The sequence below is a fragment of the Pollicipes pollicipes genome, unplaced genomic scaffold, assembly GCF_011947565.3.
Source record: "Pollicipes pollicipes isolate AB1234 unplaced genomic scaffold, Ppol_2.1 Scaffold_4881;HRSCAF=5763_pilon_pilon_pilon, whole genome shotgun sequence".
Lineage (NCBI taxonomy): Eukaryota > Metazoa > Arthropoda > Thecostraca > Pollicipedomorpha > Pollicipedidae > Pollicipes > Pollicipes pollicipes.
Window position 1 is genome coordinate 21,592,309 of NW_023596576.1, and position 27,945 is coordinate 21,620,253.

The following is a 27,945-nucleotide window of genomic DNA, read 5'->3' on the forward strand; positions in this document are numbered from 1 at the left end:
GGAGCGGAGTGCTGGTTCGGTTCCGAATCGACTCTGTATGCGTAATATGCCTCGCTGTTCCTTCGTGCGACCAAAATAACGTAAAATTGCATGGGAAAGAGGTTTTGGTGTAGCTCTACACCCGTAAAAGTTTTGTGCGTCGTAAGACGAACAGGGCGGTAGCAGACCCCAGTGTTCCCATTTAAAAATTATCAAGGAGATGTTACGCGATACTAAAAACCTAAGCTATTGAAGCCAGACACCTCCGACCACGAGCCCTCCGTCTGGTGTTAGCCGCGGCGGCTGAAGCCTCCCGGCTGTGCGGAGCCTGCAACACTGAGCGTCGTTTGTGCTCGTTAAGTTTGCGAGCGTGCGTGCTCAAGACTTTTGCGCTATTCGATCCTGGAACAGCCGTGATATTTTCAGGCGGGTATTTATTGACAAGCTCAATAAATGTCTTATCTTGTTTTGATCCATCTCATTGAACACCAAGAAAACCCTTCTGCGTTTATCGGGCAAGGGACCCCATGGATAGAACTGTAGGCATCATATTACCTCACCTGGCCAGAGGGTGAAGAGCCTTTCCGTCCCAGCCCGGGGTACCTGCTGGCCGTCAAGACGACAAGGGGGTCGGGGAGGCCTGTTCGATCCAGAGGCCTTCAGAGGGATATATCAAACATCGGCCCCCTCCCCGACGCGGGGATGCTCTGACCTGACCGGGACTGTTGGCTCGGGATCGACGCAAGCAGTGGTGCAGCCAAGGGGGCCATAAAGTTTTGACCCTCCTCCCCTCCCGTCAGGTTCGTGGACAGTTTTTCACTACGACACTTTTGAATACAATTTCGAAATCTGGTCATCAGGAAAACTATTATGGTTTTAGATCTCGCAAACACTACCGTAGGCTGCGCTCGGTATCCGGGAGTATCGGTATAGGAGTCCAACAGTCGCAACCTAGCAACAAGACCAGCGGATAGCCGAGTGAACACGTATGGCACGCAGCTGAAACAGTTGTTTAGGGCACCAGGGCAAACCAGCATCGATAGCTCATTAATACGGTAGGTAATGTACCTATGTATGACCATTTGAGGGTCTGTCAGTCTGTTTGCAGGGAGCAGGTACTGGCATTGGGGCTGGGGTTCTCTCGTAAACAAGTCCCCCTCCTCCAGCCAATGCTGGCTGCACTCCTGGACGCAGGGATGTGATGACTGATGTGCTGATGTGATGACTCCTGACCCGAATGTGATCCACTCAGCGACGTGACGCGAGCACAGCGGGTAGGTGATGACTGATGTGATGATGGGATGACTCCTGACTCGAATGTAATCGACTCAGCGGCGTGACGCGAGCGCAGCGGGTATGTGACCACTGATGTGATGATGTGATGACTCCTGACCCAAATGTGATCGACTCAGTGGCGTGACGCGAGCACAGCGGGTATGTGATGATTCGACCACCTCCTAATCACGCTTTAAACTCCAGGCACGAAAGGCATTGATTTGAACGGCCAGGACAGGAGAATGTCACCGAGTGGTCTTTTGGAGTCCTAGTAGTATCGCTCTAGTATTCGTAGCAAGGTAACCCTCCCGATGTGAGGAAAGTTCAGTATGGTGTTGATAGGAAATAGGGACTCCTTGGTGAAAACCTTTGCGAAGAATATATTTTATCCAGCCAGAAGGTTGGTCAGATAGGGGGAACTGTCCTTTCCTACCCGACGATGGAGTGGGACATGTCCTCCCCCCCCCCCCCCCCGCTCTCCGGTGGCGCCGCCCTCGGTTATTTCTGAAATTCATCAACTCCTATTGCTCCCGGCCCCGGTCCCTTCTCGGCCGCGATCACTCAGATTCAGAGGCTATCTGGCCCGTTCACCGCTCAGATGCAGAGGCTGTCTGGCCCGTTCACCGCTCAGATGCAGAGGCTGTCTGGCCCGTTCACCGCTCAGATGCAGAGGCTGTCTGGCCCGTTCACCGCTCAGATGCAGAGGCTGTCTGGCCCGTTCACCGCTCAGATGCAGAGGCTGTCTGGCCCGTTCACCGCTCAGATGCAGAGACTGTCTGACCCCGGCCACTTCTCAGATTCAAAGGCTATCTGGCCCCGGCCACTTCTCAGATTCAGGGACTTTATCTTTGAATACATGGGTTTCTGGGATCAGAGAGCCTTTCCATCACAACTTTAAGTCTACACTCACGTAATTCGTGCTCCAGTGCGTTTACTTTATCCCATTTTTGTGAAATATCCCTAGAGCTCGAGTTTTTTCCCGATCTGAGAGGCCTTTCTGAGTCTAGGATAGACCGTTTGCAGACCTGAAAGGGATTCTTCGTGAGCCCACAATGTGCCTCTCCTGATCGGTCAGAGATGGGTCACTTTCCAGCCTAAAACTTGCACGTCGGCTTCTGCCGTGAAATGGATCCTTTTTGACCTATGGCGAGCCCCTATTGATTCTGAGATTCGATAAAAGGTTGGTCGCATTCTCAGAAAGGGGCCCATCAGGTTCGAAAAAGGTCCATCGCTGACGTTGGATAGGGTGTTTTTCAAGTCAGGCATGGCGTAACGACACATATGATGACGGTCCTGCGCTAGATAGGGAGGGGTGCAATTTTCCATTTAGGTGAGATGGGCTTCAGTTCTCCTAACTTCGGCACCAGTTTTGAGAAAAAGTGGGCCGGTCGAAAAGCCACTTGTTGGCGTACTTTTGGGTTACATTTTTTTTCTCATTTTTCATTGTTCCCCAGCTCATTTTTCGAAACTATTCTCCGCTATCTGGGGGTCTTCTGGGTTGCGAGTGGGTGCAGTTTGGTCTGGCCTAGCAAGGTTGATAACGACGATATCTAAACATTTAGATTACGGGATATGTTTGTCTGTCTGTGTACATTACATTTACGTCTACGAACATCCACCACATGAGCACTAGTGTTTACGAACATTCACGGTTTGAGCTATTGAAATGCGTACATTAGCATTGCCGAACAATGGCGGTACGAACATCTGCATTCACAAACATTTGCGTTTGCTAACATCTGCGACATGAATGAATGTGATGCGAACATTATCGGCAACAACATCTGTGCTTACGATCAGCGGCGATGCAAATGACAACAGAACGTTTTTCGTATATTGGCGGTAACAGACATTTACATTACGATCATCTGCTTACGTACATTTGCCAACGAGCATATGCATTACGTACATATGCTGCATTTACATGCATCCCTTTGCCCCATATTTTGACCTCCCAAGGCCAAGGAACGACCCTGAAACCCAAAGAGTTCGATTGATTGATGACGAAGATGGGCAGACTTCCACATTCATCTGGCGGAGCGGTCCGACAGCACATTTTGGAACTAAAAATCTATGCCTCAGTTATGTACTTGCTGCAAGGTTGACACAATGTTGATACGATATGACGTTGACACGCATTGGCGATTGGCTTAAATCGTTTCCGCCTGTATGACTTAGAAATGCACCGCGTATGGCAATTAGCACAACATCCAGATAAAGAAATCGGAATGTCAGACTTTGAACGGTCCTCAATATCGAACTGTGACCTCGGGCAGTTTAGAGACGTATTCATTCCACCTTAACCTTTCATTCATGTTAGTCATAATCAAGAGGGTAGCCAATATCGTCCCCAACTTGACGGCCAATAGTTTAATGATGCCGGTGGAAGGCTGACATGAGCTCGTTGCGGCGCAGCAGCGTCAGGCATCAGGCGGTGCGGAGCCGGCCAGCTCTGTGCACCGACGGCGGGCGAGCCGATCAGGAGGCGGCTCTGACCGGCCAGCTCTGTGCACCGACGGCGGGCGAGCCGATCATGAGGCGGCTCTGACCGGCCAGCTCTGTGCACTGACGGCGGGCGAGCCGGTCATGAGGCGGCTCTGACCGGCCAGCTCTGTGCACTGACGGCGAGCGAGCCGATCAGGAGGCGGCTCCGGCCGGCCAGCTCTGTGCACCGACGGCGGGCGAGCCGATCAGGAGGCGGCTCCGGCCGGTTCGGCTGGCCAGGTGCCAGCTCAGCGCTGAACAGGCTGGCTAAACTCGCAGATGCGCTGCATTGGCTGCCAAGCCCAGACTTGTTTGTGGATTGGGCTCGCCGGCGTGAACCGGTACTGATCCCGAGATAAGTTGATGGGTTGGATTTAAGTTGTGTTGGGAGCCGGTGACGAGGTGGGTTCACTGACGGGCTATTAAGAAGTTCCAGCGGCTATTTGGTTGGTGATAAAAATTAGCTGGTCAGATCGATCGGCAAGCCATGCCCGGCAGGGACATGGCCAGAGTCTTGGTCAGGGAGAGGAGGGCACCAGGGCTGGCGAAGGGCCCTGCTGTTGAAAAGGCTCTGACTTCTCTGAATCCGTGGGATTCGGTTTTGTTCGCTTATGTGTACGTGTGTATGTTTATGTGTATCTGATTTATATGAAACAAGCCAGAGGTCGACGATAAATGAAGTTCTATACGCAACTATCTAGAAGTGAACAAACTGCAAGATATATGCATTCAACGACTGCATGGAAGAAGGCGCAGGCGCAGTTTATTTTACAATGGCTTAGTGCTCTCTAAACTGAAAACAAAGAGAAACTTTGCTGGAATTTGTGTTGAGGTTTAATAGCGATGTTAAAGGCCATGCGGATGACAAAAACGACCACACACCGGAAGAAGTACCTTTTAACGCCCCGTGATATAAATTGGTGCCTTTTGAAGGTAGTGCAGACCGCATGTTTCACCTATATCCTCTTCAGATTGCTGTTGAGGACTGGTCTGGACGTTCGTAACGGTGGAATCCATGTTCCTGTTGCTGCAACGATTAATCCATTCAGAGGGCATCCCAAAAACTGCACGGGCGAAATATACGCACTCTTCGGAAATATCATCTGAAAGTTAAGTTTTTCAAAAGTATGGTTGTGCCAATTGCGGCTTCATCTTTTCACACCACCGCGCTGATTTCATATTTTGTGTAATGGTCAATGGTGCACACTGGTCGATGGATGGCGTGCAATGACGAAACGTAAGTACACAAGTAACAACTGGGATTTGCTAATGTTTCTTTGGGCGACGCCTTTAATGCTATTCTAAATGCTCTCCTGTTATCGGTAATGCTATTCTGGGTGATTGCGTCAGATGTTTCAGTCGCTGAGGCACCGACGCCTCTCGATTCGACACGTGAGCTGAACGGTTACATACGCGCGTGATTACCGAGCGCCACGGTTCGAGGATGAGGCGATGGTACGTGGGGAGAAGGCCATGTATGGTGCGTTGTTGCTTTAATTGTTTCCGATTGCCTTGCGTGGACGGTGTGGTGGTCTAAGATCACAAAATAAGCATATGTTGTTGCGTGTGCCCGAAATCACCACAAAAGGCAGGCTGAGCCAATGCACTGCGGTAATTTTGCCACTGTTCTTTTTTGCCACAAAGGACCGCGAAAATATGCACAGGCAGACAGTGCTACAACACGGTCACTCGGCGCCAAGCCGTCTTTGGCCAGTTACTAGCTGGCCATTCGACGACAGTCGGACAAGACGCACTCTCTGGGAGCCGCACCCAGTGACTAGGCATACAGAGTCCAGCAACTTGCGCGCGGACCGCGGCGGCGGCAATCGCGGCCACTCTCCTGCGCCGCAGCCGCCTCCCAAAACACGAACCTGTGACGTAACCGCACTCCTGATGATGGCTCATCGTGGCTTCCTAGTACGAACTTTCTCCGTTACTAGAGAACAGAGCCGCGCCAAAGTAGACGGTCACAAATAACGAGGAGAGCTTAACAAGGCGCGGCGGCATTTGGGCTGCGCGGAATGTGTGCAGTCATCTTGATCCCACGACCGAAACGTTTACCTGGAACTATTACGTAATGCAGGACGGCGAAACCGCTAAAAACTGCTGAACAAAGGCTACGTACACGGGAACAGGCGATTGAGGGCTGCTTCCTCACCGGTGATCTCATGCGTGCTCCAATTCCACGAACGTTGCCAGGCTGCATGCAAGCCCAAATGGGGCCTCATAAATGGTACTCAGAACGGCGGGGTTCCGGATTACGGAAGCCAGCAGGAGCCGGAGCTGGCCAGACGCGTCCAAACCACGCGGCCGCACCCGGCCGGCGTAAACCCAGCCCAGATCACCAAACGCCGGCTGGAGAAATGTGCGTTTAAGCGGCAAAACCACACTGAAATGCGGTGCGACCGGGGCGGCTGCCACAGGCCGTGCCTACCAGCTCGGGTGCAAAGTGGCGACACGCTGGCGAACCGTGCTCCATCTTCGGCTGTCGTCTTTGACTCGCCGGCGGCGTGGTCGCTGCTAGGAGCGGGCCACGTATCCGGGTGCGGGCACAAGCCAGACGACGGAGATCGGCGGCAAACTTCAGACGGGCCACCGGTTATCACTCCAGCACACATAGCCGGCATGCCAAGACTCTGACATAGCCTTGCACGGGCGTAACCATGAACATATCAGTGATGTAACCATGCCTTGAAGGTTACTGGTGTCCAGGGCTGTTTCGGTCCTATCTGACATGGTCAAAACACAACTTAGTCCCCCATCTGCCCAGGGGTTCGTCCAGACCCCATCGTCTCCAGCGATGGTCGCGGTCATTCACCAGGGGGCAGTAAATACAGCCGTTTAGCGTGTTTCGGGCTAAAAGCGAGACTTTATCGGCCCTCAAAATGTGAACATTTAACACAAGCCGTGCAGCTATCACGATTTACGACCGGGGAAATGACGGGCTCCCCAGCACAGAGCAGACCACAGTTTTGATATAAGTGGTTCCTTCCTTGATCAGAGAAATTCTGTCAACGTTTGCAAACACCGGATTCATTTTATAGTTTTTAAAACCATGGGATCAGTCGATGGTACAAAAAAGTCGTAAATGCGCGTAACGTGTATGCCAATAATGACTGTGTCATGCGGTATTAATGACTCGGTGTAAACACAATTATGGCGTACATCTGGCGCACGGTCAACGTTTTCCGATACATTGTGGCGTGGAATAATATCCATGCTGCTCCAGGAAGGAAAAGGAGTAAAAAGATGATCCACGGATCCGGCAAGATGATGCAACGCCTCACATCAATAATGAAACCAGAGAGTAGCTGGAAGCCCACGCATGGAAGCTGACTGGCCGGTTGTCTTCCTCTCGCAATGACGGCACACCTTGTAGACCCAGCTCTGACAGCGACCGGGCGGCTACTTTCCCGCATCTCGGGGCAAAATTGAAGGCAAATATGTCGATGAAACGTAATTTCGTATCTTCTGAAATTCTGAACAAATTTTTGATTGTGTTATATATCGAGCTGAGGTCGAGGTGAGATTAGGTTATATATGATTTTACTTTTAATTTACATACTATTTACCCATGAATCCTTTCGTTGTTTCAGTGCGTTTGGAACCAAATTGTTTGATAGCAATTCGGTGTTGTTTGGTGTAGCCAGAGGGTCCCATAAAACGCATTCTCGAACCTCCTAAAATCTTAATGACAAAAACAGCCTACTAATCGCGTTTGCATTCCTTTCCCTTTATCACTCAGAACCGATGTGCGCCATAGTTATGTTATGCATTGGTCCACTTGGTTACCAGAGAAGTTGTTTCGTGATATCTGCATGACCTATGGCGGCATCGCTCTCGCGATCGACTGTTCTGTATTCGCCACAGCTGGTGTGAACAAAAAAAAAAAAACACTCGTGAATATTTTAGAAACGGAATCGCCAAAGATTACCTGTGTGTAGCTGTAGGAAGAACACATAGCGAAGCACGAAACCGGGGGCGCGAGAATAATGCCTATCTTCGGGGGGGGGGGGGGGTGGCGAACTCCTAAATGCCAAAATGGCCCCTAAGATGAGATAGTGGGCCCTCTACAAGCCGGAATGGACCCTTTTAGTAAACAAGGGGTCCTCTACGGGTCAAGACGTGTTCCATAGGATCAGAGTGGGTCTTCTGTAGAACAAAACAGGCCCTCCGCAGGGGACCCAACGATGGGCCTCTATAAGTTAGAATGGGCCCACTACGGGTCAAAATGGGCCCTCTTTAGGTCAGAATGGGCATAGGATGAGCTTTTTACAGGCCAGAATCGACTGTGTGCAGGCCTGAATAAGCCCCTCTACAGGCCAGCATGGGCCCTCCATAGTTGATGATACGCCCTCTCCATGTCAGAATCAGTCCTCTACAGGCCTGAGTGAGTCCCTCTACATGTCATAACAGGCCCTCTGGAGGCCAAAATGGACCCTCCACAGCCAATAATTGCTCCTAGATAGGCCAGTATGGGCACTCTATAGTTAGGAACGGACCCTCTAGAGGGCCGCTGTGCATGCCAAAATAGACCCTCTATAGTCAGTAATGGGCCTTGCACAGGTCAGAATAGGTCCTTTACAGACCAGAATGGGCACTCGAGTCAAAAATAAGCGTCTACAGGTCAGAATGGGCCCCTACAGGCCGGAGTGGGCCCTCCACAGTCAATAATGGGCCTTCTTCAGGTCACAATTGACCCTCTACAGACTCAGAAGTGCCCTCGTTCGGTCAGAATGCATCCTAAATATGCAGAATGAGCCCTCGACAGGTCGAAATGGACTTTAACATGCTTACACATGATTCCTTTACAGTTCAGAATCGGCTCTTATCATACCAGATCAGCACTCCACAGGCCCTCCAAGTTGGGGGCGTCGCTCCCCCAGCATTAAAGGTAGGAGGGGGGGGGGGGGGCGAGCTGTTCCACTGCCCCCGGTCCCCGCGTCCTGGCACAGAACTGTTCAAAAATATAAACGGACATGTGTGAAATTAGACAAAAGTTGCGACGCGCGCTGACACCCGAATTAACCGCATAACAGCCATATCGCTACGACAAGTTACATAATCTATTTGCAGCCCCCGATAGAATCACGATATGACGTTTTGTCCATGACGCCGAGAAGGAATGCTGTGCGAGGGAGTGCTGGGGCATCCCCCGCTCTGCAAAAGCTTACTAGGATGAGAGGATGGCGGATCTTTACATCGGCCGCTTGCAACCTCCAGCCGATGGTCTGCGTCGTAGACGAGAGATTGTATATCAACAGCAAAACCGACTTTGTCTTCGAATTCTCAACTAAACGGTAAGGAACGATGCTGAAAATGTGTTGTGGGGGATGGGTCTTGCCTGGATTGAGTAAATTGACGTTTGGTGTATGCATGCCAGACTGTCCAAATCTGTATGGGGCTCTGCAACGCCGTATGCTTGTAATCCGCGTCCGCAAGCGTAATCTGGGAGCAACAGCAGTAGTGCAGCGTGGGCAATAGCGTGTACCCAGTGCCCGTGTTCTCCGCTGTCCAAGAGAAAGACGCACGGGTCGTAATCCAGCGGCGTAGGAGATGAGTTCCGGTGCGAGCGCATTGTTTCATCCGACTGGCGTCATAGGGTCACTTGGGAATTGGCAGGAGATCGAACCGGCCCGCGGCGACCATGCGGTGCTTCTCTCCACAGTTCTGTCTCGCAAGAGGCCCGGAAGTAAAACCATCGAGCGTCGGATATCGAATAACAGGCCTACCTGGAGTGATGGGTTCAAGGCGCACAAGTTCCGCTCAGCAAGCGCTCGGAACGCAAAACCATTCTTGTGAAGCGTTGTAGATGCATCCGTTTTTTAAATGTGGAGGGGGGGGGGGGGGTGGGAATGGGGCAGCGGGCGAACACCCTGGCTGGCGAAGAAGCAGTGGGATTACGGGGGGCAATCGGACAAAATGAAGAGTCGGGATGCAAAAGAAGGCAGTCTGCTGAGCCAAATGATCAAGATAACATTTTCACGTGCAAATATGCGCGAAAGGCATTAAAAGTTACGTAAAATGGACTACATGAATTCTATCGATCTACATTTGTTTATCGCACATCTATTATATTGGTATTGTACGGCACCTCACTATTCTCTGTTAATCTTTATGGCTTGATGTAGTTCTTCCTACATTCCTGCAGTCAGAGTTTTTCCCGTTGGCTTATTCATTTTGTAGTAAAAAATAAAACTAACGGAGATGCATGTCAAGGGCAATTATTCACTTTGAATAAATCGGCACACAACACCACTTGATAGCATGTTACTAAACGCCAGAAGCAAGGATAAACTTGGGTAACTTAATAAACAGTGACCTATGATGACATCAGATCACCAGGTGGTGATTAGGTAGCTACAACGTTGAGCAGAAAAGTTTCAGGGAATGTTCTACATTTGAAGATATTGATGTAAGCATCAGATGTGATAAAGTAAGCTCTTTTACAACTATCGGTACACGTTAAGTGGAAAACGCTGCTCTAAGCACCACAATATCTTTGCTTAGTAAATATGCCCATCGATACGAAATTGTTTGATCGCGTCATCGTACCTTGCGCGACATTAATACTGAGAGCCAGTTGACTGCCGTTATATATAGAAATTGTACTCACGAATGTCAAATATGAACGACTCGACCATCGCTTTTTCTTGGCTTTGTCTGCCGCATGGTTCAACAAAATGTCAGAAATTGAATGACGTGATTAGGGCGTCATGGATGATGGATGGCCTTGAAATACTATTGCCGAAATAGTTTGCACATCTTCGCGGGCACGTAACTAAAAAAACTAGAAGGGTGTAGGCCTTAAGAAGAGCAGGCTGCGAAAAGCAGAGAATGATTTTAAGAATGGCTGGTTGAGTTCAAAACTCTATGCAGATGGAACACTTCCTTTTACGAGAAGGACTGCGCGAGTTACACAATATAACTTAGTAGCGAATACCATATGTAACCATGGTTTGGTCCGACATGACCAAGCCATGACCTAACTAGGTCATTGACCTGACATGACTGACTCCAAAATGTTACCAGTTCTATTGGCGCCCACGAACAGTGTCAGGACTAGAGCGCGTACCATTCCGAACCTAGTTTAGAGCATACCACGGGGGCGACACCCGTTTTTCCGTCCATGCGGTGGTTACCGTGGTGTCATTACCGCATTCCCGGGCCGATGGTTACCGTGGTGTCATCACCCCATTTCCGGGCCGATGGTTACCGTGGTGCCATCACCCCATTCCCGGGACGATGGCAACCGTGGTGTCATCACCCATTCCCGGGCCGATGGTTACTGTGGCGTCATCATCGCATTCCCGGGACGGTGGTTACCGTAGTGTCATCACCACATTCCCGAGCCGAAGTCTAATCGGTTTTTACCTTAGCGGATAGCCAAAGCAAGCCATGTACGAAAACCAATAAAAAGGGCACATCTGAACTGAAAAAGCAGCCACAGGGGACTTAAGAGACCTACCTGCAGCCCGCGACCGTGTGGCGAGAAGCTGCACAACGTTGGCACATCTGGATGGTGCCCCCAGCCGAACGAGCCCCCTGACACGCCATCAACGGACCAGGCTAGCGCCGGACGGGCCAGAAAAGGTCACACATCCATTGCAAACAAGCGAGCTCGGAGAAGCGGACTTCTTGACACTTGTGAGTGCAAGAGCGCCCGCCAAAGAATCCATCCACTTCCGCACCGTTGCGGGGGGGGGGGGGGGGCAGTGGCACCATAACCCCGATCATGCAGCGTGGAGGTGCAGGCCGCGCGCCGCATCGCCCGCTCCTCCACTGTGCGGTAGCGTGCGCCAGCTGCCCACTTCCAGCCCGGCGCCGTCCTCAGCCCGGAGGGGCTCGGGAGCGCGCGGCCTCCCATTGTGCTTAAAAAAAAAATGTTGCATGGCGTTTACTGCTGCCGACATCCCGGCGGTATTTACAGCGGGTAGCACGCGAGAAACAAACGAGAAAAACAATGCCGTGAGAAGCGGCATCACACGACACAAAAGGACTGGCTCTGGGATAGACTGGTATTATGCACATGCTACAGGTCGCACAGCTCGCGAGGTGACGGCTACAGCGGCGACGGTGCCACTGGTTCGAGGTATGTGCTTCTCACTGAGCCCACAGCAGTGACTTCGGCAGGTGACTGAAAAGACGAACACACGTGGCGATCGAGGCTCTGAGTCTGCCGGGCCACGCTGCATGCCCCACGCCATCACAACAGTCTCGCACCGACGCCAGCTCGACCATGCTACACAACAGACTCGCACCGACGCCAGCTCGACCACGCCATCACAACAGTCTCGCACCGACGCCAGCTCAACCACGCTACACAACAGCCTCGCACCGACGCCAGCTCGACCACGCTACACAACAGCCTCGCACCGACGCCAGCTCGACCACGCTACACAATAGCCTCGCACCGACGCCAGCTCGACCACGCCATCACAACAGCCTCGCATTGACGCCAGCTCGACCACACCACAAAACAGCCTCGCACCGACGCCAGCTCGACCACACCACACAACAGCCTCGCACCGACGCCAGCTCGACCACATCACAAAACAGCCTCGCACCGACGCCAGCTCGACCACACCACACAACAGCCTCGCACCGACGCCAGCTCGACCCCGCCGCAGAGCTCATCGCTCGTGTTGGGTGTGGTAATGACCATCAGGCACGTGTCGGGATCGCAAAATCTGACTTCGGGATCCGGAATCACATAATTTTATGACACCCGTCACCCATCATTGGATCTGAATTGAACATCATCGTTGTGCAAACGTCTGACGGCCGCCCGAGTGCGACCGAGCCCCGTGGCTGGCGCTTCAGGCAGGAGTCGCCGCTCTCTGTGACGGGCGCCGGCGCGCGCGTATGGCGCCGGGCAGCCCACAGCTGCCGGTGACGAGCCCCGCCGACATCCGTTGGAGGAAGAGAACTGACCGATTTGGGTCAAAAGAGCTAAAACAAAGATGACTATCCTGCAGCAACCAAAGCTCCACATCAACAGAACAGCTCTGTCGTCACCAAGACAAGCCAGGGGATCTTAGGTGCACGCGGTCACCGCGGCAGTCAGCCATCCAGGTTAGAGTAATCACATTATATCGCCATCCACATGAATGCCGCAAACACCCTCACCGCGGGAAACAAGGCCCAACCGTTGCGGCGGAAACTAGGGGAAGAACGGCCACTGGCTGGCGGCCCCAAATCACAGCTCATCACACAGGCTCCACCTAGGTAACCATCACCACGCGCCCACTGCCGCAGCCGCCTGCCGGGACGCCCGTGCCCGGCAGCAGCCTGAACCGTCGGGCGGCCGCCACCGGGTCACGTCCGGGTCGGCGTCCCCTAAGGCGAGCGTCGGCCGGTGGCGCCCGGCGTCCGCGGCTCCTGCTGCTCCCCGACACCACCATCCAGCGTCCGGCGAAAAGCGCCGGCCTGGCACTACTGAGCGGCGGGACGGCCGCCGCTCTCAGGTACTAACGCCCTCCGCCACAGCCTCGCGAACACAGCACGGCCGGCGGCGCTGCAGCGTCGGCCGGCGCGCGGCGGCCGGCTCAGCTGCAGGCCGGGCTGGCCTCGCGGGGGGAGCGCGCGCCGCCGGCCGCGCCCGCCGCCTGCCAGACGGCGTGGCCCCGCTTCACCAGCTCCTTGGCGATGTCCACGTCCTGGGGCACCAGGTCAGGGTCTGAGCAGTCTGCGCCAGCCGCGGCGGCCAGCAGTGCCGGGGGCAGAGGTCCCGGTCGACCATGGCGGTACGGCCAGGCGGTCAGTCCGGACAACGCCAAGGGGTGTTACCCCGCCAGCTGGGCTGCGCTGCTGCTGAGGGGACCTAAGCTGGAACGGCATTCTCCGCGCCACCCGGAACACCACACAAGACCACCTCGGTTCGGATCGGGAACACAGTGCGAGACCACACGCCGATGCACAGCTGGCCCATTGCACTGTCTTGTAAGGCTGCCCTTCTCCGTCCTGTGACCATGCCTTTTCAGAGCTAAGACAGAAGCTCCAAGGTGTCAAGCACCGTCGAATGACCAAACTGACACCGGGGAGAGCGCGCGACAGAAAGAACCAAGAGCCCGTACCATTGGCGAGTTGGTGTCGACAAGCTCCACCACAGGCACCTTGTGGCTGCCGGCCTGCTGGTACCGCAGCACCTTGGCCATGATCGACTTCCACTGGGCCGCGTACGACAGCTCCTCGAAACAGTCGCCGGCCGCGTCTGTCCAAGCGCAGTCCCTGCAGGGTCAACCGACACGGCAATCAGGCACGGCGGAACGCATCTCAACACGGGCCTACACCCAGCGCCAATCAGTGCGCGGCCACGACACTTTCCAGGCAGCATCACGGGCGTCCAAAGGCATGCCTATTGGTATTCATTGGTGCTGCTATACCCAACAGCACCAACGCGGTGTCCTCGTTTTTGTCAGGGAAGGTCATACGTACCCACGAGCAAGTCTGGCTCCAGGGTCAGTCCTAGCACAGAAACGAAGGCGTGGCATGGGGCGTTGGACACCGGCCCGGACCGGACGCCGGACAAAGACGGCCACACGGGACCGTCAGACTCAGCATCCACTCTCAGCACAGACAGCCTCGGCCGCACGGGACCGTCAGACTCGGCATCCACCCTCAACACAGACAGCCTCGGCCGCACGGGACCGTCAGACTCGGCATCCACCCTCAACACAGACAGCCTCGGCCGCACGGGACCGTCAGACTCGGCATCCACTCTCAACACAGACCGCCTCGGCCGCACGGGACCGTCAGACTCGGCATCCACCCTCAACACAGACAGCCTCGACCGCACGGGACCATCAGACTCGGCATCCACCATCAACACAGACAGCCTCGGCCGCACGGGACCGTCAGACTCGGCATCCACTCTCAACACAGACAGCCTCGGCCGCACGGGACCGTCAGACTCGGCATCCACTCTCAACACAGACAGCCTCGGCCGCACGGGACCGTCAGACTCGGCATCCACCCTCAACACAGACAGCCTCGGCCGCACGGGACCGTCAGACTCGGCATCCACCCTCAACACAGACAGCCTCGGCCGCACGGGACCGTCAGACTCGGCATCCAGCATCAACACAGACAGCCTCGGCCGCACGGGACCGCCAGACTCGGCATCCACTCTCAACACACACAGCCTCGGCCGCACGGGACCATCAGACTCGGCATCCACCCTCAACACAGACAGCCTCGGCCGCACGGGACCGTCAGACTCGGCATCCACCCTCAACGCAGACAGCCTTGGCCGCACGGGACCGCCAGACTCGGCATCCACTCTCAACACACACAGCCTCGGCCGCACGGGACCGTCAGACTCGGCATCCACCCTCAACACAGACAGCCTCGGCCGCACGGGACCGTCAGACTCGGCATCCACCATCAACACAGACAGCCTCGGCCGCACGGGACCGTCAGACTCGGCATCCACCCTCAACACAGACAGCCTCGGCCGCACGGGACCGTCAGACTCGGCATCCACTCTCAACACAGACAGCCTCGGCCACACGGGACCGTCAGACTCGGCATCCACTCTCAACGCACACAGCCTCGGCCGCACGGGACCATCAGACTCGGCATCCACCCTCAACACAGACAGCCTCGGCCGCACGGGACCGTCAGGCTCGGCATCCACCATCAACACAGACAGCCTCGGCCGCACGGGACCGTCAGACTCGGCATCCACCCTCAACACAGACAGCCTCGGCCGCACGGGACCATCAGACTCGGCATCCACTCTCAACACACACAGCCTCGGCCGCACGGGACCGTCAGACTCGGCATCCACCCTCAACACAGACAGCCTCGGCCGCAAGGGACCGTCAGACTCGGCATCCACCATCAACACAGACCGCCTCGGCCGCACGGGACCGTCAGACTCGGCATCCACCCTCAACACACACAGCCTCGGCCGCACGGGACCGTCAGACTCGGCATCCACCATCAACACAGACAGCCTCGGCCGCACGGGACCGTCAGACTCGGCATCCACCATCAACACAGACAGCCTCGGCCGCACGGGACCGTCAGACTCGGCATCCACCATCAACACAGACAGCCTCGGCCGCACGGGACCGTCAGACTCGGCATCCACCCTCAACACAGACAGCCTCGACGGCACGGGACCGTCAGACTCGGCATCCACCCTCAACACAGACAGCCTCGACCGCACGGGACCGTCAGACTCGGCATCCACCCTCAACACAGACAGCCTCGGCCGCACGGGACCGTCAGACTCGGCATCCACTCTCAACACAGACAGCCTCGGCCGCACGGGACCGCCAGACTCGGCATCCACTCTCAACACAGACCGCCTCGGCCGCACGGGACCGTCAGACTCGGCATCCACCCTCAACACACACAGCCTCGGCCGCACGGGACCGTCAGACTCGGCATCCACCATCAACACAGACAGCCTCGGCCGCACGGGACCGTCAGACTCGGCATCCACCCTCAACACAGACAGCCTCGGCCGCACGGGACCGTCAGACTCGGCATCCACCCTCAACACAGACAGCCTCGGCCGCACGCCGGCGACGGTCCCCGCACCAGACGATGACGCCGCACCGGCCCCAACCACCGAGCCGAGGCATCTATGATCCTGTGTTAGTCACTTTCGGTGGCCGGCTCTTCACCAGCTGATGCGGTACATATGTATCGGTTCGCGAGGGCTGCGTGGGTTGACTTTGTCAATAAAGCTGGCGGATGCTGCGTAAACGAAGCCGGACAGAAAAAAAAACTGGCAAGTCCTCTGACCTGCAGAAGTCCTTTGGCCTCGCAAATGCCCAGTGCAATATTCATAACACGATTCTACCTAAGGGGCTCTCATGTAACGAGCACAACTATGTCAAGCACACGGAAACAAAGACATGGAAGGAAAGCTCAATAGAGGAATAAACGTGCGAATGTGCCCTCCGCTGGAAAACAAAAAGGAGCAAAAAACTAAGGAACAAACATACAAGAACGGCTGCCAAATAGCTTCCATCCATCACACCCGACACCCGACAGCTTAAGCAGCAGCACCGTGTTCACCACTGCCAGCAGACGGCTCCCACCGACCGACTCACGAGGGCTTCACGCCGGCGAGGAAGCACTCGACGGCCTGGTGGCTGAGGCCGAGAAAGTCGGTTCGCAGCTCGGCAGCGTCGCGTCGCTTCACCGTGTCCGTGTCGCCGAAGTCGACGTAGTAGACGGTGAGGGCGGCGTCGGCGGGGTCGGCCTCACTTTCAGCCACCTCGGCCACCTCGGCCCGGTACCACGACTTGTCGTACGGGAACGGCGCCGCGATCACATCCCCTACCGACACCTGCCGGGGTACGCGGGTCGGGACTGAGGATCTCGAAGAACCTGGACGACTGAGGCCCTCCTGCGGGTCGGGAGTGAAGACCCCGCAGCCAACCGCCAGAGTCAGGGCAGCGGACGCTCCGGGCAGTGGCCAGGGTACAGGGGTCGATGACGGCTTCCACAGACACTTTCCCGGGTAGAGATCGTCCCCAACGACACCAACGAAGACCCTACTCACAACTGCCGAGGCAAAGATCATGATGTCACCACTGACCCAACCAAATATCAACGCAAAACGCAGTGAGCTCTTTATAACACAACTATGCCACATATAACCCCTCTCATACAAAACGACTTCCACAACTCGCGATGTACAAGGTAAGTTATAGCACGCGCATTCTATAAAACGTTATGGATAATACTGCTCGTGAGTATTTTAAACTAATTTACACGCCCCGGCGCCGATCTGGCTGCTGGTCACAGAGACCTGGATACAAACATGGCCGGACTGATACTGGGATTCACAGCACTGCGAAACCGACCCTTGCCGGCACGTTCACCCGCCCGCACGACTGCCGGCATGCCGTCGCGCCCGAGCTGAGCGTACCTTCTTCAGCTTGTACATCTCCCGGTTACTCTCCTCTGAGTAGAGCGCCGTCATCCGCTCCACCAGCTTGTCGAGCTCGATCGCGCGTGGCGACTTCACCTGGTCGGCACGAGGCCGTTGTGTCAAAAACATAGGTGGTGAAACGGGACAGCGTGCAACGTGCAGGCTAGTGAGCAAGCTGTCAACAGACCGGCCGTGCTGACCGTTTTGCAACACTTGCCAGACACGTGGAAGTCATGGGTGCCTTTGCATTCATCCAAGCATCAAAACAATGACTTGAACGTACCAGCTGACTAGTGCCCGCGACTGCATATGTCGTGACGTGTCAGGTTAGCTGACGGGCAGAGGGGAGGGCGGGGAGGGGTGCGGACGGGCCGGCGCTGCTCACCTGCACCCAGAAGTGGCCGGGGGTGTCGACAGCCGACACGTACACCTCGAGGTAGCCATCGGACCCGGTGGCCACCAGACTCTCGCGCGTGGGCACCGGCTCGGCGCCATCCTGTCGGCGCCGTCAGGCGACGTCAGGGGAGGCGACCCGCTCCGGAGCCGCTCCTGAGGCGCGCCAGCCCCGGCCAGCGACGGCTAACGGAAGCCAGACCAGCGCGGCCACGCCCGCCAGATCGGGCGCGCCGCTGTACGGACTCTGACCATGAGATGTCCCGTCTGAGTCACGCCGTCCATCGTGTCAGTCCATTTCCGAAACATGGTGTTTGTTAGAAAGGTCTAGAGCGGATGTATGCACTCTGAATTCGGAGTTTCATAAGCCTGTCAAGACTCGGCCTTTGGCGTGGCGAACGGACACGTCAGAGGCCACATCACGCATCCAAATGTGGACAGGGTCGGCAACGGAAACACCGGCCACGCCAGGCTGCAGGCACGACGTCATCGCAGTTGGTTTGGGTTGGTTTGGTTGGAACTGGATCCTTTTCAGCCACCATTGACCATCCCAGAGCTATGGAATAGAGAGGTGAGTGGTGCAGCAATAGCGAGGCCACCGTAACAGACCAGCTAACGAGTCTTACCCGAGCCCGGGCGCCTCTTCGGGGTTTGTGTGGCCAATGGGACTGGGCTGGGCTAGGGCGGCACCTGACCCTGATCACGGATTAAGGCCGCGGCTAGGTCAGGGAGGCACCTGACCCTGATCAGGGCTTAAGGCCGCGGCTAGGTCAGGGAGGCACCTGACCCTGATCAGGGCTTACGGTCGCGGCTAGGCCAGGAAGGCACCTGACCCTGATCAGGGCTTACGGCCGCGACTAGGCCAGGAAGGCACCTGACCCTGATCAGGGCTTAAGACCGCGGCTAGGTCAGGGAGGCACTTGACCCTGATCAGGACTTACGGTCGCGGCTAAGCCAGGGAGGCACCTGACCCTGATCGGGCTTACGGTCGCGGCTGGCAAGGGAGGCACCTGACCCTGACGAGGGTTTACGGCCGCGGCTAGGCCAGGAAGGCGCCTGACCCTGATCGGGGCTCATGGTCGCGGCTAGGCCAGGAAGGCGCCTGACCCTGATCGGGGCTTATGGCCGCGGCTAGGCCAGGGAGGCACCTGACCCTGATCGGGGCTTACGGTCGCGGCTGGCCCCGAAGACACGCCCCGTGGCGAAGATTCAGGATGAAGCGACGAGTGAGGATGGAGAGCAGATGTATGGCAGTTGTTTTAGGCTCAGTTGGGATCAGAGCCTCTCCGGCCACCACTGGCAATATCAGGGCTTAGGGATGAGGGAGGGAGGGGGGGGGGAGGTAAGTGGTGAGACAACACTACGGTAATCGTAGGAGACGTCCGATAACGGGCCTTACCACGCACATAAAGCCCTGTTCGGGATTGTGCGGGAACTCGGGCGGAGGCCCTGCCCTCCCCCCCCCCCCCCCCCACGCCAGGAATCGGTGAATACAGAAGAAAGGACGACATCGCAGTTGGTTTGGTTTGGATTGATTTGGTTTGAATCAGAACACTCAGACAGTAATAACCATTTCATAACCATGGGATGAAGAAAAGCGGACAATGGTGGGGAAAACTGCATGCGCATGGGGGTCCATCCACCGACATTTAGCCCGCACGAGGAGCGCTATACGGGGTACGTGCTCGGCGCTCGGACGGAGCTTCCACCAGGGGCTTACTCGTAGCTGATGCATGTAGCTTGCCCCTGACAAACGGGCGTCGCCAGGAGGCCGTATACGGCGAGAAGTAAGAAAAAAGGACGCGTGACTGCAGGTGGAAAATCCCTGGCCGGAGTGGGCCGGCACCTACCTACTAACGGCATTGCTGGAGTCCCACCTGCCCTTTGGTGGCGTCCGTGAGCTTATTCTTGTGCCGCGGCGCACGATTGGAGGCGGATAGGTCAATCCTGCGGCGCATAGCTTCCTCCTCCTCCACCTTCTCCTGCAGCATTTGTTTGGCAGTGGCCAGCTGGTCCTCGGTGCCTTTGATGGTGACCGCTCGCATGCCATCTGGTGATTGAAACACGTACTTTTAGTCACGGTTAGACTCGGACAGCAAAAGACCAGGAACTGGAACCATGTAAGCTGTCAGTGATGGACCTAGTGAAAGAGCAATAATCAGTGGACACGGTGAGGACGGAAAGGCTTTGTCCTTTGATTATGTTTTTAAAAAGGAGATTTATGTGATCCATACAGCTTGGACAGACCCCATTATGGACGCAATGTCTCAGTGACAACAATGCGTACAATGGTGACGGTTGGAGAAGCTCTCGAAACTGACATTCTGGGCAAAGCTAACAAGTGGACGAAATAGTCGTATGCGGCACTGATAATATGTGCTGCTATTTCGATCGGACAGGAACACGGTGCCATTTTACTGCAAAATGTTGTGCGTAACCCGAAAATTACGTTATCTGAGATGCTCCACCTGTGAAAAACCAAGTGCGCTTATGAGCCAGGAAACCTTTCGACAATGACGCTGCCCACAAAGCTGTGTGCAGTTTGTAGACTTGATGGGTTACGTCTTAGCAATAAAAACTGAATTTAGCCTCAGTCTTGTCTACAGGCATGTTCACGACCATCACGACCGCGTCGACGCCTCGCGTACTTCTGAGGTCATATGATCGCATTAAGCAATGCATTTGGCCCCCAGCGCAGGCTTCATTTTAGGTGGATGCTGGTGATGTTCATTGAGTAATTGCAGCAGCAAAAAATTATGTCTATCACCTTCTGACGTACTGCATCAGTATCAGGGTTGACATTTAGGCCGGCTCAAACTTGTGACGTCAATTGTCATTTGAATTTCTCCTCAGCCGAGGTGTTCTACTGAAAGTCACGCGCTAAATTGCGCATGGTGCCGGAATGAAAGGGGGTACTCCACGTTTGTACGGGGTTTTGAACCGAAATAATCACCGCTAGGATCATTCGGTGCGGTTCACAGCCCTGCCCCTCTTAGGATTTGAACCCATCCGGTTTCTAAGGTACGCGCATGTGAATATGTGCACTTTTTCGGGGTCGTTATTTCAAGGTCACCCAGGCATCCCATCCGTCACAGTAACGTCACTGAAATCTTCCCAATTCAACAAACGTGCGGCGATCAAGGCCAAAACAAATCTAATTTTCGAGGCGCTCATCTCTGGCTTCGTGAGCAGGATTTCCCGATATGCGGCCCTCAGCTGACTCTCAATAAATGGTGTGCAAGGTACGATGACGAAATCAAGCAATGACGTATTGAGGAGCATATTTACTCAACAGAAATTGCATTGTCGAGCGCATTTACTAAACAGGGAAACGGCGTCTTTTTCACTTAAACGTGTACCAGTAGTTATGAGTGAGCTTATTTCATTTCTGGTCCTTCAATATCTCCAAATGTGAAACATTCCCTTTAAAAGAGCCTTCGTCCTGGTGGTGCGCTGGTCGATGTGTGTGGTATGCGATTACCGTTGTGTTGTGATTATGCGCATGCCTCCTCAGCCTTTTGTTGGTTAATAGCTCCAATTTGTTCAGAGGTCCGCCAAATTGAACTGATCCTGGGTCACGACTGCGAAGGATGCTGTAGATATCACGTGCCCGGCTGTGATAGCAGACTCGATAGGCCTGACCGAAACAGACCGGATTCGGCGGTGTCCTGCCGTGACAGACACGTGGCATCAGAACCCTTATGGGGACTTGCTTTCTGCACTCCGTTTATAGCTTGTCACCAAGTTAAAAGCCTCAAAACCATACGGCGGCAAAAATAACGGAAAAGACGTCACTGCTTTTGTCAACGGGAACCCTGACCTTCACCATGCGTGTTGTACTCAAACTGGCAAATTTTGCGGGTGCGTTTCTAATGCCTTGTCCTGCCCAATAGCGGTTTAATATTTGTAGAAGTCACCCGAAATAAACGAGTGGATGAGTCACACACAAACTATACGGAGATGTTCTTCTGTCATATTTCATCTGCTCAGTCGTTCACTTGTGCGTTGAGTTTGATGTCACCAAAATATGCTTCAGAAAGTTCTAAATGTTCTGGATATGGTTTATCGTGCGCCAAGTATCAAACCAAGTTGCGGATGCTAAGAATAGCCGTCGATTTGGAGCAGTGATATGTCCAGTTTTTCACGGCCCATGTCCACGCCAGACCATTTTTATCCGCTGCTTTCTGCAAAGCATTTTGCATTGGTTTTAGGGTTGACTAAAGAATCGACTGACGATTTTAAAATGTTTCGTGAATAGTTCTGCTATTACATGTAGCTTTGGACAGCAAGCGGTCATATGGATTGCCATTTGCACCCAAGCACGCATGTGGATAGGGCGGGGTAATAATCCCATGCCGGGGAACCAGAGGTACGGGGTTCGATTCCCCGCGGTGCCTGCCTTTCCCGCCACGGTGAGAGGATATAGGCGACGCCATACAGCCTCAGCAACTGAGTGCGTCGTAAAGCCCTAATAACAACGACAACAATCCCATAATATTCAAAATGGCATTGGGACACTGGACTCTACGAACACCCGTGCCTACAATTTTGTCACCAGCGGCCTGGTCTGCCCTTGCTGTCCCTATGACGCCTGACATTAGGTCGTGTTGCTACTGCGACCGTGCGAGTCTTCAATTGCTATGATATTGCCTTACTTCGAATGTCATTGAAGTCTTATTTACGAATGACAGTTGTGTTGGCACAACTGACTATTCACTTTCAGCACCCACAATGGACGTGACATTTGACAACGCATCATTGTTTGCTTCCAGAGCTCTTTTCGCTATCTCCAACCCAAATGGTAGGGGTATCCGGTTGCTCAATGTGGTATAAAATATGCATCCAACCGACTGATCCGAATTATGACTGGTGGGGTGAACTGATGAAGGGAGGGTCATGAGGTAGAGCCAGAGACTATTTCAAGGTCACCCAAGCATCAATGACGCCATAATAACGACATTCAACTTCCGCCATTCCATTAGCCATGCTGCGCGCAAGGCTACAAGGCGCGCAAGAATACAATTGTTGAGTCGTTCATATCTGAGGTACGGGAGCACGATTTCCAGATAAACCGGCTGTCAATCGACTCTCAATCAATGTGCAAAGTGCGACGACACAATCAAATAGTGACGTATTGGGAGTTTATGTACTAGAGAAATTGTGCTGTCGTTGAAATGCACCATACTAACACTGACAACGCTTAGCGTGCATTGGATTTTGTTATTTTCCGCTTCCATTTTGTTCCACTGGCGTCCTGCACGTCCTCAGTACTTGAGATTCAGCCAATTTTGTCAACAACGGTTTCTAACAGCCGATTTCAGCGGACAAAAACCGGCTGGCAGAAACTGCTTCGGCCGGCTGCTGCCAAACACGATCGGAGCCCCATCCACCCCATCTCAATCAACACGCGTTCGGCAGAGTCCCACGTGGTGGTACCTCGTCTTCACCGGCACTGACACAGCGTCGCGCAGTGGAGCGGGCGCCCAGCCCGCTGCCGCCTAAACACGACCCGTCCCGGCACCTCGCCCCGGCCCCGGGCAGCCGTCACCTGTCGACGTCTTGAAGTCCTTGTCGACGATGATCTTGGCGCCGGACACGGCGCACATCTCACGGATCGTGTCGCCGTTCCGTCCGATGATGCGACCGCAGGCGCGCTGAGGACCGGCGACACCAGCGTCAGCCACGGACTGCCGGCCAGCGTCCGTCTGGACCGCCAGCCGGCATCAGCCACGGACTCCGGCCGGCGACAGGCACGGACTGCCAGCCAGCGTCAGCCACGGACCGTCAGCCAGCGTCAGCCACGGACCGCCGACCAGCGACAGCCACGGACTGCCAGCCAGCGTCAGCCACGGACCGCCGACCAGCGACAGTCACGGACTGCCAGCCAGCGTCAGCCACGGACCGCCGACCAGCGACAGCCACGGACTGCCAGCCAGCGTCAGCCACGGACCGCCGGCCATCGTCAGCCACGGACCGCCGGCCAACGTCAGCCACGGACGGCCGGCCAGCGTCAGCCACGGACCGCCGGCCAACGTCAGCCACGGGCCGCTGGCCAGCGTCAGCCACGAACCGCTGACCAGCGTCAGCCACGGACCGCTGACCAGCGTCAGCCACGGACCGCAGGACAACGCAAACGACGACGAAACGACTAAAGGCAGGGGCGTACGGTAATGGAGTACAGGCACAGCTGACGAACACACGCGCCAGCTGTGCCTGTCCTGCCAGGTCCATGCCAGGGTCAGCCGTGAGTCACACAAAGGGCACCAACATAGCCAGGTACAATGTCTCCACGCCTGTACACGCGATGGTGCAAGTGCGGTTAGGGCACATCGTTATGTCTCCACGCCAGTGACACAGTACTGGGAACTAGCGCAGCAAATCACCTGGAACTTGGGTGGTGAGCCATTTCGCAGGGGAAGGGTACGGTAATAACTTTGAACCCTTCGTTGATGGCAAATTCATGTCATGCTTCGCATCCTAATGTAGGTGCAAAATATCTCGTTCCGTCTGTTTTACAGCCGTTGATGCTTAGCTCCGATTGCATTACATTAAACGCCAGTGAGTAAGTCAGTCCCCATTCTGAAGGTCTGCCGAAATTGGCGGTAGCAGTATGATTCCACTGACTGCAATACACTGAGTCGCTGGCCACAATACAATCGCTGGCCATGGGCAGACGGTGCTGGATCATGGTCTGACTGGACCAACTCAGGGCAGCACTGGTCGCGGCGGGGGCAAGGGGGAACACAGGGCTGGACACAGCAGTAGCCGTTTTTCAGATCGGGTGAGCCCATTGCAAACCGTGTTTTGGTATGTGCTGCAAAATTATTAACGGCCTTGTTTATATTGAGGAAGCCCCTGCTGTGACAATTTATAAAATGCATTGCATTTAAACCCAAACGGTAGCCCACCTGCAAGAACGGATGACATTTGTCTGCTGTGTGGCGGGCATTGCTGGTAGCGGCGTGGGTCTTGTGCCGCGCGGCTAAGCTTCATTTGGCCTGCGTTCTCACCTCCGGGACGCTGACGGTGATGGTGAGGATGCTGGGCTGTTCGCTGATGGCCTGCGTTCTCACCTCCGGGACGCTGACGGTGATGGTGAGGATGTTGGGCTGTTCGCCGATGGCCTGCGTTCTCACCTGCGGGACGCTGACAGTGATGGCGAGGATGTTGGGCTGTTCGCTGATGGCCTGCGTTCTCACCTGCGGGACGCTGACGGTGATGGTGAGGATGTTGGGCTGCTCGCTGATGGCCCGCTGGATCAGACGCTCGGCCTCCTGGGCACACTCAGCCTTGCCACGGATCACGCATATCCGCTCATCCGACGGCCCGGCTGAAACCAGCCGGGGGTTACCGCCACATTACACCGCTGCTGACCGCTCCAGAGGCGGGGCGCCGCCACATCACACCGCTGCCGCCCGCTCCAGAGGGGAAGGGGGGGGGGGCCGCCACATCACACCTCTGTCACCCGTTCCAGAGGCGGGGCACCGCCACATCACGCTCCAGAGGCGGGGCGTCGCCACATTACACATCTGCCGCCCGCTCCAGAGGCGGGGCATCGCCGAGATAATCAAAAAGTGTGTTATATCCAGAATTGCTGTCACTGTGACAAGAAAATAAAGTTGAAAGGTCCAATTCACCCGAAGAGGACGACGTGACCTGCGGCACCCATCCTCGCACAACTTACAGAAGTATGTTATGCAGCACAGTTCGGATGCCCACAATCAGCTGGCGCCAGGTTATTGCCGCGTCTCTCGGAACTGATACAGACATTTTTGCCGCAACTTTGGGACAATGCGTTGCCCTGGTGTAAAACGGGGACAATGCATTGCCCTGGTGTAAAACGGCACTTTCTGACGTGTATCGGGGGATTCGCTGCACGCCAGCATCACCCGCTGCTGTGAGTATCACCAGTAGCCGCAACACTCCACCAATCATCCAGAGAAGCTACTTCTACACCATGTGCCAAAGCAATACAAATCTGTTCACTGCGTACCAGGATTTTTGAAGTTAATTCTGGTATTGGTCATCTCTTGTATGTCCTTAATGTTTGATCCTTCGCGGCCAATGACAAAACCAACTGCGTTTCGGGGTATTTTCATTTCGATAAGCGTATGTCGTGAGGTGGACGTTTCACTGAAGTTCTCCAGGTCGTCGTCGTCTTCGTTCTGCAAACAACCGAAATACAACAATCATGTTAAAGCCTTTCCCATTTTTCACTTTTGTCAATTATGTATTGTGCATACATGCATCCTGTGAGGAAGGAGGCTATAAGGGAGACATTTACTTCAAACAGTTTTCCCTCACTCCCTTTCACATATCAATTTAACCTGGTCATCATTACCATTTTCCCTTGGTCTTGCCTGTCAAGGGGTGCCACAGTGTAGTGGTTAATGTGCTAGTGTTAACCACTGTACATCTGGGAAACTGGCATATCAGGTTGGGTTCCCTGTGGTGCCCATGCTTCCTGCAAGGGTGAGAGGCAGGCAATGCCATATAGCTTCAGCAGCTGTGTGCATCATAAAGCCCCAATGACACACACACAGTATTGCCTGTCAATTATCCTGGTTACTACTAACACACATGAGAGTGGTATAAAGCACAACAAAACAAACATAGCAAGAAACAGAACGCAGCAATGGAAGGTATCAGAACAATACACAAAATCACATTCAAGAACAGTATATACCAATCATTTTTAAAAACTGTACACCACAAATATCCTTCCACAAATATCCTATCTATCCTGTAAGACACCAGCAGTCAAGCGAGCTCATTTTCCCCATCAGTGTACAAATGAGTGTTTAACATTGATGCATGAACTCACCTTTTTGTACAGCAAATAAAGAGCAATGCCTGTGAAGGCACCCAGACCCAATGCAAGTAACACTTTTTTGCTGTTGATGCCCATTGCAATCAATATCTGAGAACAGAACCAAAAATAAGCACACCACATCTAGGCATCTATCTAATACACATGTGTCAATGCCATGGCATACACTGAGGCAACACATTATCAATAGTGATTCCAGTCAGTCAGTACCAGCCTTTTTCAGCATGGGACAAGCAAGGTAACAACATACATATGCAGTATATGTGGTACAGTTCTGGCCAAAACACATGTGAATGGGGTTTGTGACCTCTGGGAGCTCATATGAGCATTCTATTTGGGCATTAGGGTATCCTCCCATCACAAAGTTAGCAGGAAATAATGCTATGAAGCTTGACAATGAGGTACAACCACTGCCTGAAACCACCCAAGGCCATGCCATCCTTGGTGCTGCCCTAGTCAGGCCTGGTACCAGGTACCTCACACAAAGTCACAGCAAGTGACCCAGTGCAGCCTGCCTAGTATGGTAGGTGCACGCCCGGCAACCCCCGCTCCTGGGACCCACAACATGTCAGTCACAGGGTATCTGTGGAGTGTGTGAGCTGCGAACCATGATAACTGATGGAAGATAAATCATGGAGTTTTGATGAATGATGAAACAAAACAATGGTGCTGGTTAACCAGCACCAAATGGTATGTTGAAGCGGAACATTAATTATGTTCAATATAACTCCGAACTAAAAAGAGCAGCATTGGCAACCCATGCACACATATCAGGCTCCACAACCCTCATTTACATTGCCCACAGGCTCCAGTCATGGCTTGTAGATTGGTGTCTGATTAGCTTGGGCCTATTGCTCGGTATATAGATGTTGCATGATTCCATTCTAAGTGGTGCCAAGGAAGTGCTCTTAAAAACATCATCCATCCTTATAAGATATATGGCAACATAATGTCAAACGACAATCCATAGCCACGGCAATACCAAACGCAAAAGCGTCGATCGAATGCCCAAGACAAAACTTTTACTTCGCACACCTTCCAGGCCGTTCTATAACCCCCCTCTCACCCGGAATTATTTGCCTTCAAA

At 54.3% G+C, this 27,945-nt stretch overlaps 1 protein-coding gene across 1 annotated transcript; it reads right to left on the reverse strand.

The window, feature by feature from the left end:
* Positions 1-3,732: 3,732 nt before the first annotated feature.
* LOC119100108 (tudor and KH domain-containing protein homolog) lies at positions 3,733-27,935 on the reverse strand. The gene is made up of 13 exons (XM_037223221.1): positions 27,894-27,935; positions 26,853-26,948; positions 26,022-26,193; positions 25,228-25,358; positions 23,577-23,682; positions 19,906-20,078; positions 18,021-18,131; positions 17,633-17,731; positions 16,809-17,047; positions 13,815-13,968; positions 13,322-13,397; positions 11,207-11,283; positions 3,733-3,819 (listed from the first exon to the last, which is right to left on the reverse strand). Exons 2-13 carry the CDS (start codon positions 26,934-26,936, stop codon positions 3,733-3,735), a joined length of 1,509 nt encoding a protein of 502 aa, XP_037079116.1. The 5' UTR covers positions 26,937-26,948; positions 27,894-27,935.
* Between the last annotated feature and the right edge of the window lie 10 nt (positions 27,936-27,945).

Coding starts and splice junctions, on each gene's coding strand:
- LOC119100108 (XM_037223221.1), bottom strand. CDS start 26,936: ATGGGCATCAACAGCAAAAAAGTGTTACTTGCATTGGGTCTGGGTGCC. Junction 20,079..23,576: donor GGACTTCAAGACGTCGACAG/GTGACGGCTGCC, acceptor TTCAATCACCAG/ATGGCATGCGAGCGGTCACC. Junction 11,284..13,321: donor GGGCGCGGCCGGCGGCGCGC/GCTCCCCCCGCG, acceptor ATGGCGTGTCAG/GGGGCTCGTTCGGCTGGGGG.